This window comes from Accipiter gentilis, chromosome 13, assembly GCF_929443795.1.
Source record: "Accipiter gentilis chromosome 13, bAccGen1.1, whole genome shotgun sequence".
In the NCBI taxonomy this organism is placed as follows: Eukaryota; Metazoa; Chordata; class Aves; order Accipitriformes; family Accipitridae; genus Astur; species Astur gentilis.
In genome coordinates, this window is record NC_064892.1 from 34033714 (window position 1) to 34048386 (window position 14673).

At 38.7% G+C, this 14673-nt stretch overlaps 1 protein-coding gene across 3 annotated transcripts in view; it reads left to right on the top strand.

The window, feature by feature from the left end:
- Positions 1-159: 159 nt before the first annotated feature.
- The window catches only part of VPS36 (vacuolar protein sorting 36 homolog), a 41634-nt gene continuing 27120 nt past the window's right edge, over positions 160-14673 (top strand). For 2 of the 3 annotated variants that reach the window (XM_049815840.1, XM_049815839.1), the window contains exons 1-11: positions 160-357; positions 1489-1557; positions 5074-5144; positions 6431-6545; positions 7297-7386; positions 8761-8847; positions 12128-12160; positions 12272-12349; positions 12760-12894; positions 13830-13895; positions 14449-14513. In XM_049815840.1, the coding sequence (XP_049671797.1) occupies positions 262-357; positions 1489-1557; positions 5074-5144; positions 6431-6545; positions 7297-7386; positions 8761-8847; positions 12128-12160; positions 12272-12349; positions 12760-12894; positions 13830-13895; positions 14449-14513 (905 nt within the window). In that variant the 5' untranslated portion in view covers positions 160-261. The remainder of the gene's footprint in view (positions 358-1488; positions 1558-5073; positions 5145-6430; positions 6546-7296; positions 7387-8760; positions 8848-12127; positions 12161-12271; positions 12350-12759; positions 12895-13829; positions 13896-14448; positions 14514-14673) is intronic. The other variant, XM_049815841.1, reaches the window with a different exon arrangement.

A 14673-nucleotide genomic window follows, 5' to 3' on the forward strand; every position in this document is an offset into this window, starting at 1 on the left:
CTGATTGGTCCGGCTGCGGGGCTTGAACTGGCCAATGGCGAGCGGGAGGGCGCCCGGTGGGCGGGGCGGGAGCGAGAGGCGGCGGGAAGGAAGATGGCGGCCGCTCCTCAGGCGGCCATTAGGGGGCGCGGAGCGGCCGGGGATGGGCCCGCCTCGCCCGGCAGCGGCTGACGGGCGGGGAGCGGCGGTCGCGGCCTGGTCCGGCGGCGGCGGCAGCAGCAGCAGCGAGGGAGGGGAAGGGGCTGGGACTGGGTGCCCGCCATGGACAGGTTCGCGTGGACCAGCGGGTTGCTGGAGCTGGGGGAGACGCTGGTGGTCCAGCAGCGCGGCGTGCGCCTCTGCGACGGGGAGGAGAAGGTGACGGGAGCGGCCCTGCGCGGGGCCTGGCGGCGCGGCCGGGGGAAGGGGCACGGCAGCGGGCCCCGGCCGAGGAGGGAGGCAGGGGACGTGACCGTGGGTGGTATCGGGCGGAGGCGGGCGGGAGACGAGGGGCGTGAAGGGGCCTGGGCTGCGGGCGGGGCACGGGAGGGCGAGTCCGTTTTTCTCCAGGGCCTGGCGGGGCTTGGCTGTGTGGGAAGGGGGTTAGAGAGGAGATCCGGGCGCTGTGGGGCCGAGAGAGGCCTCGGACGGTGTGTGCCCCGGGGAGGGAAGGAGAGCGGGCTCCCCACGGGGCCTGTGTCACTGTCGGGAGCTCGGCGCCGGCGGCTCGGGGGCTCAGCGCTCGCCCGGCCACCGGTCTGTGCTCTGGGGCTCCGGCATCCCGCACGGGCAGGGCTCGCCGCTCACACCTCGGCCCCCCCGGTGGCTGTAAGATGCTCTTCCACGGCTCCAGCCGTCGGGGGTGCGCTCCTGCCCTCTGCCCCTTACCGCCGCACTCGCCCTTCGTCTCGCCGTTTTTCCGCACCTCGGTGGTTGCACGCCCTCGTAAAAAGCCGTGAAAGCACGCCTCAAGTTTAACACGTAGGAAGCAGTTCGCTAACGCAGGCTTTCCCCGTGCTGATGGCTGCCCGATCAATAAAGAACTTTGCAACAGTAAAACGGGTAGAGGCGATGCTCCTGTGTGGTAGGCCGGAAGATTTCAGACTGCGCGTAGCGGCTTAGTAGGCTCGCTTTGCTTTTTGGCGTAACTTTTTTTTGTCAGCAGATAGCATTCCAAAACCAATAGCCCCATTTAAAATATGATATTTAAGAATGTTTGTGTATCTTGCACAGCATATGGAGGGAGGATCCTTCAGGATTTCCTGGGGGAAAGTTTATGCAGTTGAAAAGGGAAGTTTGTGTATATCCATCTAATCCTTTTATACCAATTTTCTCCATTGTTTCCTAAACTTCATTTATTGTGTTTACTCAAAAAAGAGAGTGTTCTCAAAACACTGGCATGTTGAGTCTGATTGCTGTGTTGTGGTAGTGTGTAATGTTTCCAAGATCAGTATTTACGCAACTCACTGGTTAAATTTGTTGTTCATCTGTTTTATTTTTCCTGTTTAGGTGAAATTTGATAGTGGAGTATTACTGCTTAGCACACACAGACTAATCTGGAGGGATCAGAAGAATCATGTAAGTCCCACTTTGGTCTCTTTTATGTCATTCAGTTCTAAATTCCATAATAAACAACAGGTAGCTTGCAATGAAAAGACTGCACATGGAGAAGAGATTTTTCTTTCCTTTCTGTGTGTTTTGTTCTACAAGTATAGTCCATTTTTTTGCCTCACAGTAGAAAGAAAATTATGTGCAGGAATGTTCTTTCACCCAATTGTGCTTTAATAAAATAATCATGCAGACATGAGGAGGGATGGGAATGAATCATGTAAATTTTCCTTTTCGGTGGCACAAAAATAGAGGATAAAAGAGTCTGGTGTCATGCACTAAACAAAAATTGGTTTTGAGACTGAAGTTGAATGTGACAGGCAAATCATAATGTGAACTCCTTTGCCATGCTCCTTGTCTGGCAAGACCTTTTCTTCCTCATTGTTTTCAAGTCTGAGTTTCCTTGTCTTCTGCTCACACCATATAGTCCCAGACCAAGGTTTGATAATAGGATGTGTTTGGTGGCAGTATTATTTTGTACAGATCTTACCCTCCCAACTGCCTGTACCTGCACTGAACTGTCCCTTCAATAAGCCGGAACATTTGTCTGTACTGCTATGGAGAATTGACTCAGAGGTTAAGTGGCAGTGTCAGAACAACAGCATAGTAATACTGCTGTGGAACGCTTTGTATCAAGCCACAGCCTGAGACAGCAGGTTAGAAATGGGTGAAGAAGGCTACAGACGCAAACAAAGCTCTTAAGCATAGACTGTGACAACATGCACCACTGTATAGTTGCAGTTGAAGAAATCCTCCTCAGAACCAGGTTGGATTATGCTTGTTTTGGATACAATCTTTTAGAAATTTAGCCCTGGAAGCCAGAGTTTAGACAGAGCATATTCAGATGACAGCTTTTCAAAGATGAATTATATTCCACTGGACGAGTTTTGCACGAGGATAGCTGAAGCACCTCTTGCACCCAAAGGCCATTCCCTAACAAATGTCACATCCTTGCTGCAAAGCAGGGAGCTACTAAGAGCCTTCTGAAGGTGGGGTCACCAAGGATGTTCTTAATTTGGCTAAAGCAGTATATTTTTTCTTTAGGGATTGTGTGTGGGAACAGCAGAACCATTTTTAGCACAAATTTTTTAAAATGTTTTGAGAGCTGGTTCCCAGCGTGGGGCTACTTGTAAACAAGTCAGGGGTTGATTGCCCAGACCATGAGCTATTCTGTATAAATTAACCTTTTTTCAGCACAGTCAGCATGAGATAAATTATCTCTGCTAAACTGTCTGTGTTAATCACTTCTTATTTCTTCATCAGCATCTCCTTTTGACAGGTGGGCATGTACTGCACATGCACTGCTTCTAATCTTCTCACTTGGACTTTTTGCTTGCTTGGAGTAACATTGAGCATTATGGCTTCAGCAAGTCTTACAGCTGTCCATATCCCTCCCTGTTCTCTCCTTCCCAACTAAGGGATGACATTTGTCTCTTTTCCCTGACTTCTCCCCCTGCTCCTAGGCCACATGGTTTCTTGTACTCTTCCAAGATCATTGAATTTGCTAAATCAGCAGAGAAGAACCTTGGAGATTAAGAAAAATAATTTTATTTTAACAAATTCATTTAATTCAGCAAAGATTCTGGCAAGTTCCAGGCTTGATTAGCAGAAGGGACAGAAACATGTGGCCAGGAGATTGGCAAAAATTACGCAGTTCTCATCAGGGGGATATAAATATAAATTACTTTGTTAGTGTGGTGAATAAAGCTGATTCTTTTTCAAGCTCTTAGGACTGAAACATGGGGAGCACAGTGCCCTTTTATCTTCATGGTGAGTTCTTGGCTAAGCTCAGCTGTGATGTAACACCAGCCTTAGAAATTTTAGCTAGGTTACCTAGAATAAACTTGTAGAGAGGGTCACCTTTTATTTCATCAGCAAACTTCAGTAATAAATGGGGCATTTGTCGTTAGGTTAAAATAGCACACCTTCTTACAGAAATGGACAGGTGTGTTTTATAGCTGGTGTTGTTACATACCATCTATATTTGAGCAGTACAGAAAATATAATGATTTCCAAAGGAAAAAAAATGTAACTTTTAAGTTTTATAGCTAGATATCTATAGCTAGATTTGTACAACATTTAAAATCATAAAATCATGCATAATGTGAGCATGATACATTAGAAAAAAATACCCAAATAAACTCACAGCATTTTTCACACATCTCTCCTTTGTATCCCTTCCTCTTGCTTCGGTCACCAGGAAGAGGGGTGATTCTAAGACCTTGTGTTTACAATGAGTTTGTAACTTTGTAGCTGTGAACAAAATCAATCATTTTGACAGTGTACCTACTATATATTGATGGACTCTTTTGTCATTTTCAAAAAATTTCTTTAACAGAAGTATCATTTTGCCTATATTTAGAGTCCAGAGCTATGTGGGTGTTCTACAAACAGTAGCAGTTGTACATAATGGCTGTAGAATCCGGAGCTGTAGAAGAATCTAGATAGCTTGTATTAAGAGTTTCTACAACAGGAAGTACAAACCATGTTTTTCCCAATAAGAGATTTACTCATTAGTCGGAGTTCCTGCATGTGTACTTCTCTAATCTCCAATTTAATGAGTATTTAATTATTCTATGCGAAGAGGAACAATTTTGGGAGTAGGGATTGAGAGGGCCCCGAAGCAGTGTTCATTGTAACCTGGTCTTAGGCACACCCTCATGGCAGATGGAAGAGAGGTTCAAAGAGGGAATGCAACCTGTGTTGCCTGTATTGTGGGTGACTGTGTCACTCACTAAGCTGTTGCGCAGAAGAGGATGTTCATCAAAGGATATTCACCAAAACAAGACCAGGCACCTAATTAGTTACTTTGAATTGCTCCCTTGTGGAATTTCTGTTTCAAATGCATACAGAGCTTAGCCTGAGTAGGTTAGTCTCCCACAGATGGATACACTGTTGTCTCTTTCTCTGCTTTGTTTTGTCTAAAGCACAGTCCAATAAATGTGTGTTGAAGTGCATCAACTGCTGGATTAAGTCCTTGGGTGTGGGATAGATGGAGAAATTCCTCTTCCACTCAGAGGATAGTCTAGTTTTTTTAGACGTTCAGCACTTAAAAATGCTCATGCTTTTGGATATTGTTTTAGCTCCCAAAGTAACATCAGTGCAAAAATGTTAAGAAAACAATGAGCATTCTGCACCTACAGGGATAAGCTGCGGTAGTGTGGAAATTTTGTTTAAATTTTGAATTTAGATACTAAAAATCTGTTAAATTCCTCACTCGTCCTATGAATCTAGCTTGAGGTATCTAAAGTTGATACATTGACACTGAAGTTTGTTTTTTTTATTAACTAGAACTCAGTTTCAACTTTGTATTGTCTTTAATAGATTATTTCTATTGTTACCATTATATTTCATATGGCATGCCTCAGGCAGCGCCTGTAGAAATCCGTACTGTTTATGAAATGGGGAGAGAGAACATGTGTTTTTAGAGAATGAATAGTCAGGATATGGCTTTAATTTCACTTGTGTTTGTATTGATTTCTCCAGGAGTGCTGCATTGCTATACCTCTGTCTCAGATTGTCTTTATTGAAGAGCAAGCAGCTGGGATAGGAAAAAGGTAAGATGATAGTCATTGTCTTTTTCAGATGGATAGTTTGCACATGCATGTTATGTGAGGTACCCAAGATTATATATTAATCCATGGTAGGTTCCATTTGCAATCTGTTTCCAGATTGACAGCCACAAGGACCTGCTTTCCTCACTTGAGGTCAAATATGTAAGGGAGTTGTGACAAAGCAGTGTTTGATGTGATTTGTTAAATAACTGTTGTGTAATCGCTAAACAAGCGTGTGTTCTAGCTTGCCATTTTCATTTGAGTCGTCATAAATGACAACAGTGATTTTGCTGGATCTAAATTTGAAAGCTTATTTTAGTCTTTTGTGCCACAGAACTGGTTGGGGATAGAAACTCTGCCAGATCCCATGTTATATAACTTTTCATGACCATATGATTTGTTTCGAGCATGGAAATGCTAGTGATGGTTAGAAGGAACTTCAGTGTTTCCACTCACTTGAGAAACTAATTCAGTATGGTATGTGTATAAAGAAGTTTCACAAGAAAAAGAAAAAAAAAATGTAGTTGACATCTGCTTGCAGCTTACAGTCAGATGGGTAAGGTAATAGGCTGGGGGTGTCCAGAAGAAATCAGGTAATTCACTAATGCTGGAGAAGTCAAGTAAATAAAGACCCATGAAAAAAGTATCAATAAAATGAAATGGGAATGGCAGACTTGCAGTCATGCTGTGATAGCAGTCTGTTATGTTCCTAAAATAATGCTGTCTCAAGGTTTGTTTTGATGGTAGTTGTCATTTTAGATTGTTATTTCCATGCATGTTACCTTTGAATGTTGGTTTTGGACAAATTCACATACAGTGTTTGTAAGTGACATATACAAGTGGGATAGATTAAGCATAATATTGAGACCTTTTGTTTTCCTGTGACAAAGATAGTGTATTTTGGCAGTAGTTATTGCAAGTCAAAAGCCAAATCAGATGACTACTTGATGATTAGTTTTTATCTTAACTAAAAGATTTTTCAGAAATTATTGCTTGAAATGTTAAAATTTGTTTATTTTGTAAGAATTGGTGGTACATTTTAAATTTTGAGATGTTGCAGTTTTAAAGGTTATAGTAGTTTCTATGCAAGATTTACTATATTATTGAATATTGAGTCAAAATACTTAAATGTTGATTGACAAACATAAAGCATTATTTGCTGTACATTAGCTCTTATGTGAGATAAAGTTAATAGAGGTTTTGATTAAATGGTTAACTCTGATTGTAGAAATATTTTTTTTAGATATTATAGAAAGTCACCTCTTCTCTTTCTTTTAACTTTTTCTTAGTGCCAAAATAGTAGTTCATCTTCATCCTGCTTCTTCAAACAAAGAGCCTGGTCCCTTCCAAAGCAGCAAATATTCCTACATCAAACTTTCTTTCAAAGAACATGGACAGATTGAGGTAAGTTTTGTACCGTGCAAGCCCAGCATGTTAGATCTTTTGGACATGCTTTTCTCCTCTTGCTGTGTTAGTGATAATTTTCCATGATCTTCCCATGTTTACTTTTGAGGTGGAGCTTTTTCAATACATCCTTTTTGAAGACAAACACTATGAGCCTTCAGGTTTCTATACTTTGGTTAAATAATGCAAATACAGTTCCAAAAATGTCAAGAGGCATTATTAGGCTTTGTCCTTATTTTAGGAGTTTTAATATAATGTTATGCTTCCTTTTTCAGTCTTTTAAATTGAACACGGGATTTTCCAAAATGACGTCTCTGAAATCTGTTAGATGTTTAACAGAGTAAAAGATGTTTCTTTGTAGCTAACCCTCTACTGAAGAGGAATCAAGCAACTTATTCTATGATTCTGTGAACTTTCCTTCCTTTTAAAAGCATGCCTTCCAGCAAACCACAACATTTTTAACTTTAGCTTGGTTTAGAACAGATATTTTGAATATCTGAAAAAAATAATTTACAATAGAAGTACTCATGCAAGTTTAACTAGTAACTACATGGCTTCTCCTCTAATGTGTATATTTTTGAAGATTGGACATGGAGAATTCCCAGATAATGAATGTTGTACTGTGGATGTGTAGGTCTTACCATGCTTTGTCTTGCAGTGAAGTTTATTTCATCTACCAAGATGCTAAAAATACCCAGAGGTACTCTGCACAGTTTATGAAACATCTGTTGTCACTCTTTAATGTTTGTAGTTCTATAGACGGTTATCAGAAGAAATGACACAAAGGAGATGGGAGAACATGCCTGCTGGTCAGACCATTCAAGTTAACAAGGATCCACGGGTATGTGCAGAGCTTCTGAGCAGAAACTGCATGTAATCTCTTGTTTCCACTTCTTGCTGCCCCCATATACTTCATCTGGCATGCCTCTCTAACCAACACCCTGGGCACATATGGGAATTCAGCTTTACTTTGCCAGTTTCTTCACTGGCATGAAATAGTTTCTCCTTTGCAGTTTTCACCTGATACAGAACACTGTGGCCTCTCTTCCTTGAGTGTGTTTAGACTTGAATAGTTGATAATGAGCTCCATTTTTTAATGTAGTCAGACACACACACATGATTATGCAAATATTTTATATAAATATTTGCATATAATTTTATTCGGCAGGACAGATCTAATGAAGCTGAAAGATTTTTGGTCTTAATTGTGATTTCTATTTTATTTTTTGTGGCTGGTAGTCAAATATATAACATGTAACTTTATATAACTCTTTGGAAACTATGTATGTTTGATTTAAAGGTATGTTCTAAATGGACAGTTGTTATGGAGAATCTCTTTGTCGTGTTAGATTGCCTTTACCCGTCTGCATACTTTGAGGTTATAAACTGATAACATGCAGATGTTGTTTCTGTATATGAATATGTTGAATATATGAATATATTGAACATACAGTACTATGTGAATGAAATAGGATGATTTTAAGATTGCTCAACATCAGATCACATATGTCCTCCTTTGTAAATGTAGTACCTATAAACATAGTTGCATTTGGACTAATGGGAAAGCCTGCATCCTGCGTCAAGAATCACTTAATGAAAAAGCCTTTCCTCCTGTTCTTATTCTTAAGTCATAGCAAATCACTAACACCAGTGCTAAGCTTTGCACTCAGAGGTTTGAGGGCTGGCACTGCTGCCGCTTGGGTACTAGCCTTTCTGAAACACTTTTGGCATCAAATGAAAGGTTCACCATGGCCTCCATTCTGATACTTCTCAGCAAGGTAAATTAGACTACACTCTAGCTTGTGTTTCTGTGGCTGTGTTTCTTCAGGCTAGATTTCTTGAGGTGATCATGCTTAGATACAGTCATGCATTTCCACAGCTCTAGTATAGAAGTTCACACGGACTTGGGAGGCTTTAATTGAGATGAGCTGGAATGCTCAGTCTGGATCAGGCTATTAAGCAGCTTCATTTTAATAGCTTCAGTATAATTTATTATCTGTCTACTACAGTAAATTCATGCATGCTTTACACTTACTGTTTATTTTTTTACACTGGTTTAAAAAATACTTTAAAGCAATATATGAAATATTGTATGCATGATATCAGCTCTTTGGGGGAACATTTCTTGTCTTCTAATGTAAGGTTTTTCACAGTAAGGCGGATGAGAAAACTTAGCATTTCCTATTTTGATTCCTTTCATTATTTTCTTTTGCAGGCAGGAAGAATAAGGGCTGTAGGAATTGTAGGGATCGAAAGGAAATTAGAGGAAAAAAGAAAAGAGACTGACAAAAACATTTCCGAGGTAAATACTACTGAAGTTTCAAGGTCAACCACCTGTCTGAGCCATTTACATTAATTCACACTTTCTTTTAGGGGCAGCTGTGACTATTTATTGGTTTTGTTGAGAAATCTGAATTTATTAAGAGTGTATAATTTACAGTTATTTACTTTGTTTAACTGGCTTTTCAATATATGTCCAGGTACTTAATTTAAACAGTTCTTTTCAAGAAGACTTGTTTGAAACTAATGGTGTGTATTTATAAAATTAATTTGGGTAGAATTAGAAATCTGAGTTCAGTAACTTTTCATCAGGGGAAGCAGAACACAAAGGCATCTGCAGAAAGAGACTATTAAAAGTTTGGGGGTTTTTTCCTTTGTTTTACAGCTAATTTTGGTTTCAATTGAAAATTTTATATTAAGAAGAATATGCTGATCCAAGTGTCTGCACGTAACTGTGGTGAAGTTAGGTATTCATCTTATAAATATTCAGTTCTTAAATGTTAGATTTAGGCTTATAATTACAGTAAAATGTTCTGCAGTCCAGGCATCAGCAAGATGTTACAAGTATCTTTGCGAAGTACATGGGATAGATGGAGACCATCCTCTTCCCCAGAAACAGCACAATAGTTGAATTCCAGATATCAATACTGATGGACAACAGAGGCAATTAATTTTTTGTATACCCATGGGAGCAATATTCTTAAAAATTGTCTGGTTCTGTCTTGGTAGTAGAGATTAAAACAGAAGGACTCACAAACTACAAGCAACAGATTCATTCTTGTGGCAAAGCTTTATGGGATTCAGTGTGCCACAATAAAAAAGGCATTCACTGCTCTGATACATAGGAAAATTACAGTACCTTTGCAGGCCTCGTGCTGTTTCAGATACTGGTGGCATTAAACTTTCCTTTCTGTTTTATGAGGAACGTAATGAATGAAGTTCTGTGTGTAGTTCAAAAGGTATTGTGGTTACATGCGTGTGCGTATATAGTTCAAAAGGTATTGTCTGGTTATTTTTTCCTTTAGTAGCTTTGTCAGAGAGTAAAAGAAATCCATTTATGCGTGTTGTATGAACGGAGGAAAGCCATGACTTGTAAAATCCTGCCTTCCTCCAGCTTTAAATGTTATAAATGACTTAATTTAAAAAATGGTGCCCTGGCTTCCAGGAAAAGGCTTCCTGCATCTGCTGTTCACTGCTGATAAGAATCCAGTTCTTTAGCCTTTTGTTTATCTGAGGAAGTTCCTGTTAGGTGTGTGCACATTCCCCTTTGTTTCCAGGCCTGCCCTCGGTGAGTCAGGCAGAGGAGGAGTTAGACACAGCATGCTGTTTATTTAGCTAAATCAAGGGTTCTTTTGATGAATGATGTTTTCATGCAGGTTATAGAGATTAGAAATAAGCTGGGAAAAGCCTTGTTAGAAAACTTTTTGTTGATATCATATACAAGTGCAGAAGAAGGACTTTGATTTACACTAGAGATTGGGAAAATCTATTGTAAATTACTGAATTTGGCAGACTAGTAATAAGAAGAAATATTCCAAAGAGAAGCTTTTGTTCTGATAGTGGTAGATTATTGTTACATGGTGGTATATATTCTTTTCTCCTCTTGGACCTAGCTTTGTCCCACTTAATTTTGGATACCTAATGTAGGTACCCAGGTTGCAAGCCTAGACTTCTCCAGTCAGTGGAGAAACGCTGGCATCATTAGGAGGGATTCAGATGAAAAGCAAACCCTGTCCATTCCTGGAGGCATCTCTTCCTCTTCTTTGCATGTTGAATCTCAGATCAGTAAGCTTCTAAGTCAGTCGCCTAAATGTAGGTGGGAACAATTGGGTCTTCCTGCACAAATTCTGCTAAAATATATCTTTCTAATGGGGGATTAGTCAGAACAAGCTAGGAATCCCATAGAAGTAACGGCTAGAAGCTGTAGGCAAGATCTATCTCTGGTCATTTGATATACTCTAACCGAACAACCTTCTTTACTTGTGGCTGGAGGGGTTGGGTGCTGCTGTCAGGCAAGCTTTAGCTGAAAAGGTTCAGGAATTTTTCTCACGCTCAGTGTTATAAAAAGGTCATTTGAAAAGGTTGAGCACCTGGGCATGTTGTCATGTATTTGAGAGAAGCGGGTGAGAAGGCTGAATGTGCGTTGCTGAGGATGGCAGAAATGAGAGTTACTTTTTAATATCGTTGCAAACTCTTTTTTTCTTTTTTACATTAATTTTTTAATGCTAGTTGGTTATCATTACTAAAACTTTTGAATTTCAATATACCTTCACCTTTTTTTTAAAGTATGTTTTATTTAAGCCTAAAAATGCCCTTTGTGGGTTGTTACAGAATTGTTGTACTTGAGACCGTAGCAGTTTACTAAGCTTAATAGACTTGATATAGTGGTGGTCCTATGATGGATGTCCAGTTTATTACATATCTTTTTTTGTGGAAACAAACTAAAAGGTTTCTTAGCCCAGAAAAAAATTTCGTACAAATAATTTTTTTCCCTTACTCTAGCAGCTATTTTGGTTTTTAGGTCCAACAACTAGAGTTTTCAGAGGATGCTTTTTATCTAGTCTTTATCTTAATTTATTTAAATCTGATCATTTGTCTCATGGATCTTATTAATTTTTTTAACTATTTTTTTAATTGTGGTAGCAGCACTGTAGCTGTGTATGCGATACTTAAATGAAGAGATGTTGACACACATTTTCAGAGGTTTTGTCTCTTCAGTTAAGCATACGTGTGAAAGTGTATACCCTCTTCCTTGCTGATTTGTCATGACTGTTTCTTACTAACTTAGTAACATCTACTGATTAAAGTAAAATTGTCTTGTCAGGAGGAGTACTTATGTAGCTTTACAGCTGGCTTGCTGCTGCCCAGAAACAATAGATCTCCTTGACTGAGGATTAGCTGTTGGAAGAAAACCTGCCATCACCACCAAGAAACCTTTCCCCAGATTTTAGGAGAGCATAATAACCGTGGACAGCTTAATCTTTTCTGGGCCTTAGTATATCATAGTTCCTTCCTATCATATGGACTTCATAAATCATATTGAATTACTGTTCAGAAAAGTGTGTGATTGATTCTTTTCTTCGTTCTTTGTTGATTATGGATGGTATAATTTTGATTTTAAGACCTGATATAAAACAGATATATCAACCAATTGCATACAATATCTGACATTGTAACATACTAATCCAGAGGGAGAGTAGCTCTGACGAATAGCTTGAATAGGTGGACAAAGGCAGCTCGCTGTATCCATGAAGCTGAATGCTGTAATTATACTGATCTGCAGTGTCTGCTTTTCATTTTAGGCTTTTGAGGATCTTAGCAAACTAATGGAGAAGGTATGGCATGTATCAACTTATCCAAGCAGACCAATGCTTGTTTTCTCAGTTTTAAGCATGCTTTTCTCTGTTGAGCTGAAATTTGACTTATGTATATGTCTGTCTTGATAGGCTAAGGAAATGGTGGAGTTATCCAAGTCAATAGCTAATAAGATTAAAGAAAAACAAGGTGACATCACTGAGGATGAGGTAAATAAAATTTTTTTTAAGTCAACAAAAAATATTCCTATGCAAAGCAAAAAGCTATCTGCTTAATACATGTAATGTTAATAAAGAACACTTCATGGTTGGTATTTTTTGTGTTTTAATTCTACATAAATTAAAAGTAACTTACTTGTTTAGTGTTAGCTTTTCTTTTGACCCTTTCTTAAAAGCAAAAATTTTACTGCCTTTGTGTAAATTTTTGTATTTTTGACCTCTGCTGGTCAAGAATAAATTGTATTGAGTCTTGCCTTCTTTTTGTTAGTAATTGATTTTATTGGTAGTAAACTGAATGGAATTATTCACCAAAACTGTCTTATAGTAATAAAATCAGACTTTTAAAAATGAGAATATTCACTAGCTGATGTGCTTTTAAATTTATTTGTGCATTTGTTTAGACTATTAGGTTCAAGTCCTATCTACTGAGTATGGGTATAGCTAATCCAGTTACTAGGGAAACATATGGATCTGGTACGCATTACCATATGCAACTGGCGAAGCAGCTAGCTGGAATACTGCAGACACCATTAGAGGTAAAGTACCTAATTTTGCCCCAGCATTTTCCATGTGTTGATGTACATGTGTTTTGGCTGTAGTGCTGTGCCTTTTTTTAAAGCCTCAGATTTAGCAGCACAGCCTCATATTCAATGTTTATGGAAGGAATATATATCCTCTTTCTGAATAATGAAGTTTAAATATAAGTAAGAATTTTTCTTTGTAGTAAGGGTATCTCAGCTTCTAATTTGCAAAATATCAGTGATATTTAGAAAATTATACTAGCAGTCTTTCTTCCATTTGAACATCCCTGTATTCATCCCTTGCTGCAGAATATTACTTTTTTAAAGAAAGAGTGAAACAACACTGACTTTGAAAACATAAGTACTCAATGTTTAAACTGCTTAAAAATTATGTTTTCTGCAAATATAGCGCAGAGTTATTACGTAGATTACCCACCCCCTTAGTAATATCTCATATTTTAATTTATCTGAAGCTATGACAGAATTCAGGGTTCTCACCAAAAATTTAGATTTCACATTGCAACTTCTAAGGCTATGTGTCTACTAAAAAGCATAGATATTACAGTATTTTTGTGAAAGCTATGTGCTACTTATTACGATCAGAATGGAAAACCGAGTGTGTCTGAAAAGTAAAAACAGTAAATTGATTGATAGATTTAATACACTGAAATTCCTTGTCCCTGTGATTTATTCTCTGCTTTAAAATCAAAGTAATTCACAGTCTTTGGATGTAGTATCAGTATTTCGCATTTTAAAATGATTAGAGAAAGGTATAATACAACAACTTGCCTCTCACGCTAGAAATACGTGGTATTGCCTGGGTAGTTTTTTTCATTAAGGCCCATCATTTAGCTCCTCTGTTTTGCCTGTTTAATCAGTCAAATGCAAGTTGAGATACTGTGTTTACTAGATTAATGCTATTTCTCTTACCAGTTTTGTGCTTAACACAGGAGCGAGGGGGGATCATGTCACTTACAGAAGTGTACTGCCTGGTAAATCGTGCACGAGGATTAGAGGTGAGAAATTGGTTTTATTGTATATTTTATAAAATGTACTTCAGTGATAAGGTAATTAAAGGAAAAGGGTAAAAATGTTCCCTACCAATTGCTCACTCTACCTGTCTAACAGCATGAAGTGATCAGCCCTTTATTAAAATTAGGGGGGTTTACCTTTTTCCTTTCACCTTCTTCCATGTACTGTTTATGTATCCTCTATAAGTTGTCATAATGTATGGTGCTTTTTATAATATGAAATAAAAGGGAAAATCCATCTTTATCTGGAAAGAAGACTGAAAGGACAGAGAATAGTAAAGAATGGATAATATTTTATTTTACAAAATACATCAATTCTTTCTGTAAACAGGGCAAGAAGGATGATTATAGAATACATAGTAAGGGAACAGAAAGGAGCATAAAAGCCAAGAAAATAGACTGCACAATAGAATGGAAGAAAATTAACAGTATTGTGTAGCCTGGTATATTTTATAGTTGTAGTTATTAAAACTGTTTGGTGTTAGACAGTATACTTGAAATGCAAGCTGTGAATAAATATGTTTTACTACTTTAATAGTTGCTGTCACCAGAAGATTTAGTAAATGCTTGTAAGATGCTGGAGTCACTGAAATTACCACTGAGGTAAGAGCTTTACAGATATATTTATAAAATATGGCACTGGCAAGTCAGACCATGGTGCTTGGATGACTTGATATTTACCTGCAGTGGATTTTTTTGCTTTTTTTAAACAAAGTCATCCTTGCTTAAAGGATGCTGCTGTATGGACCAACATCCACTCTAT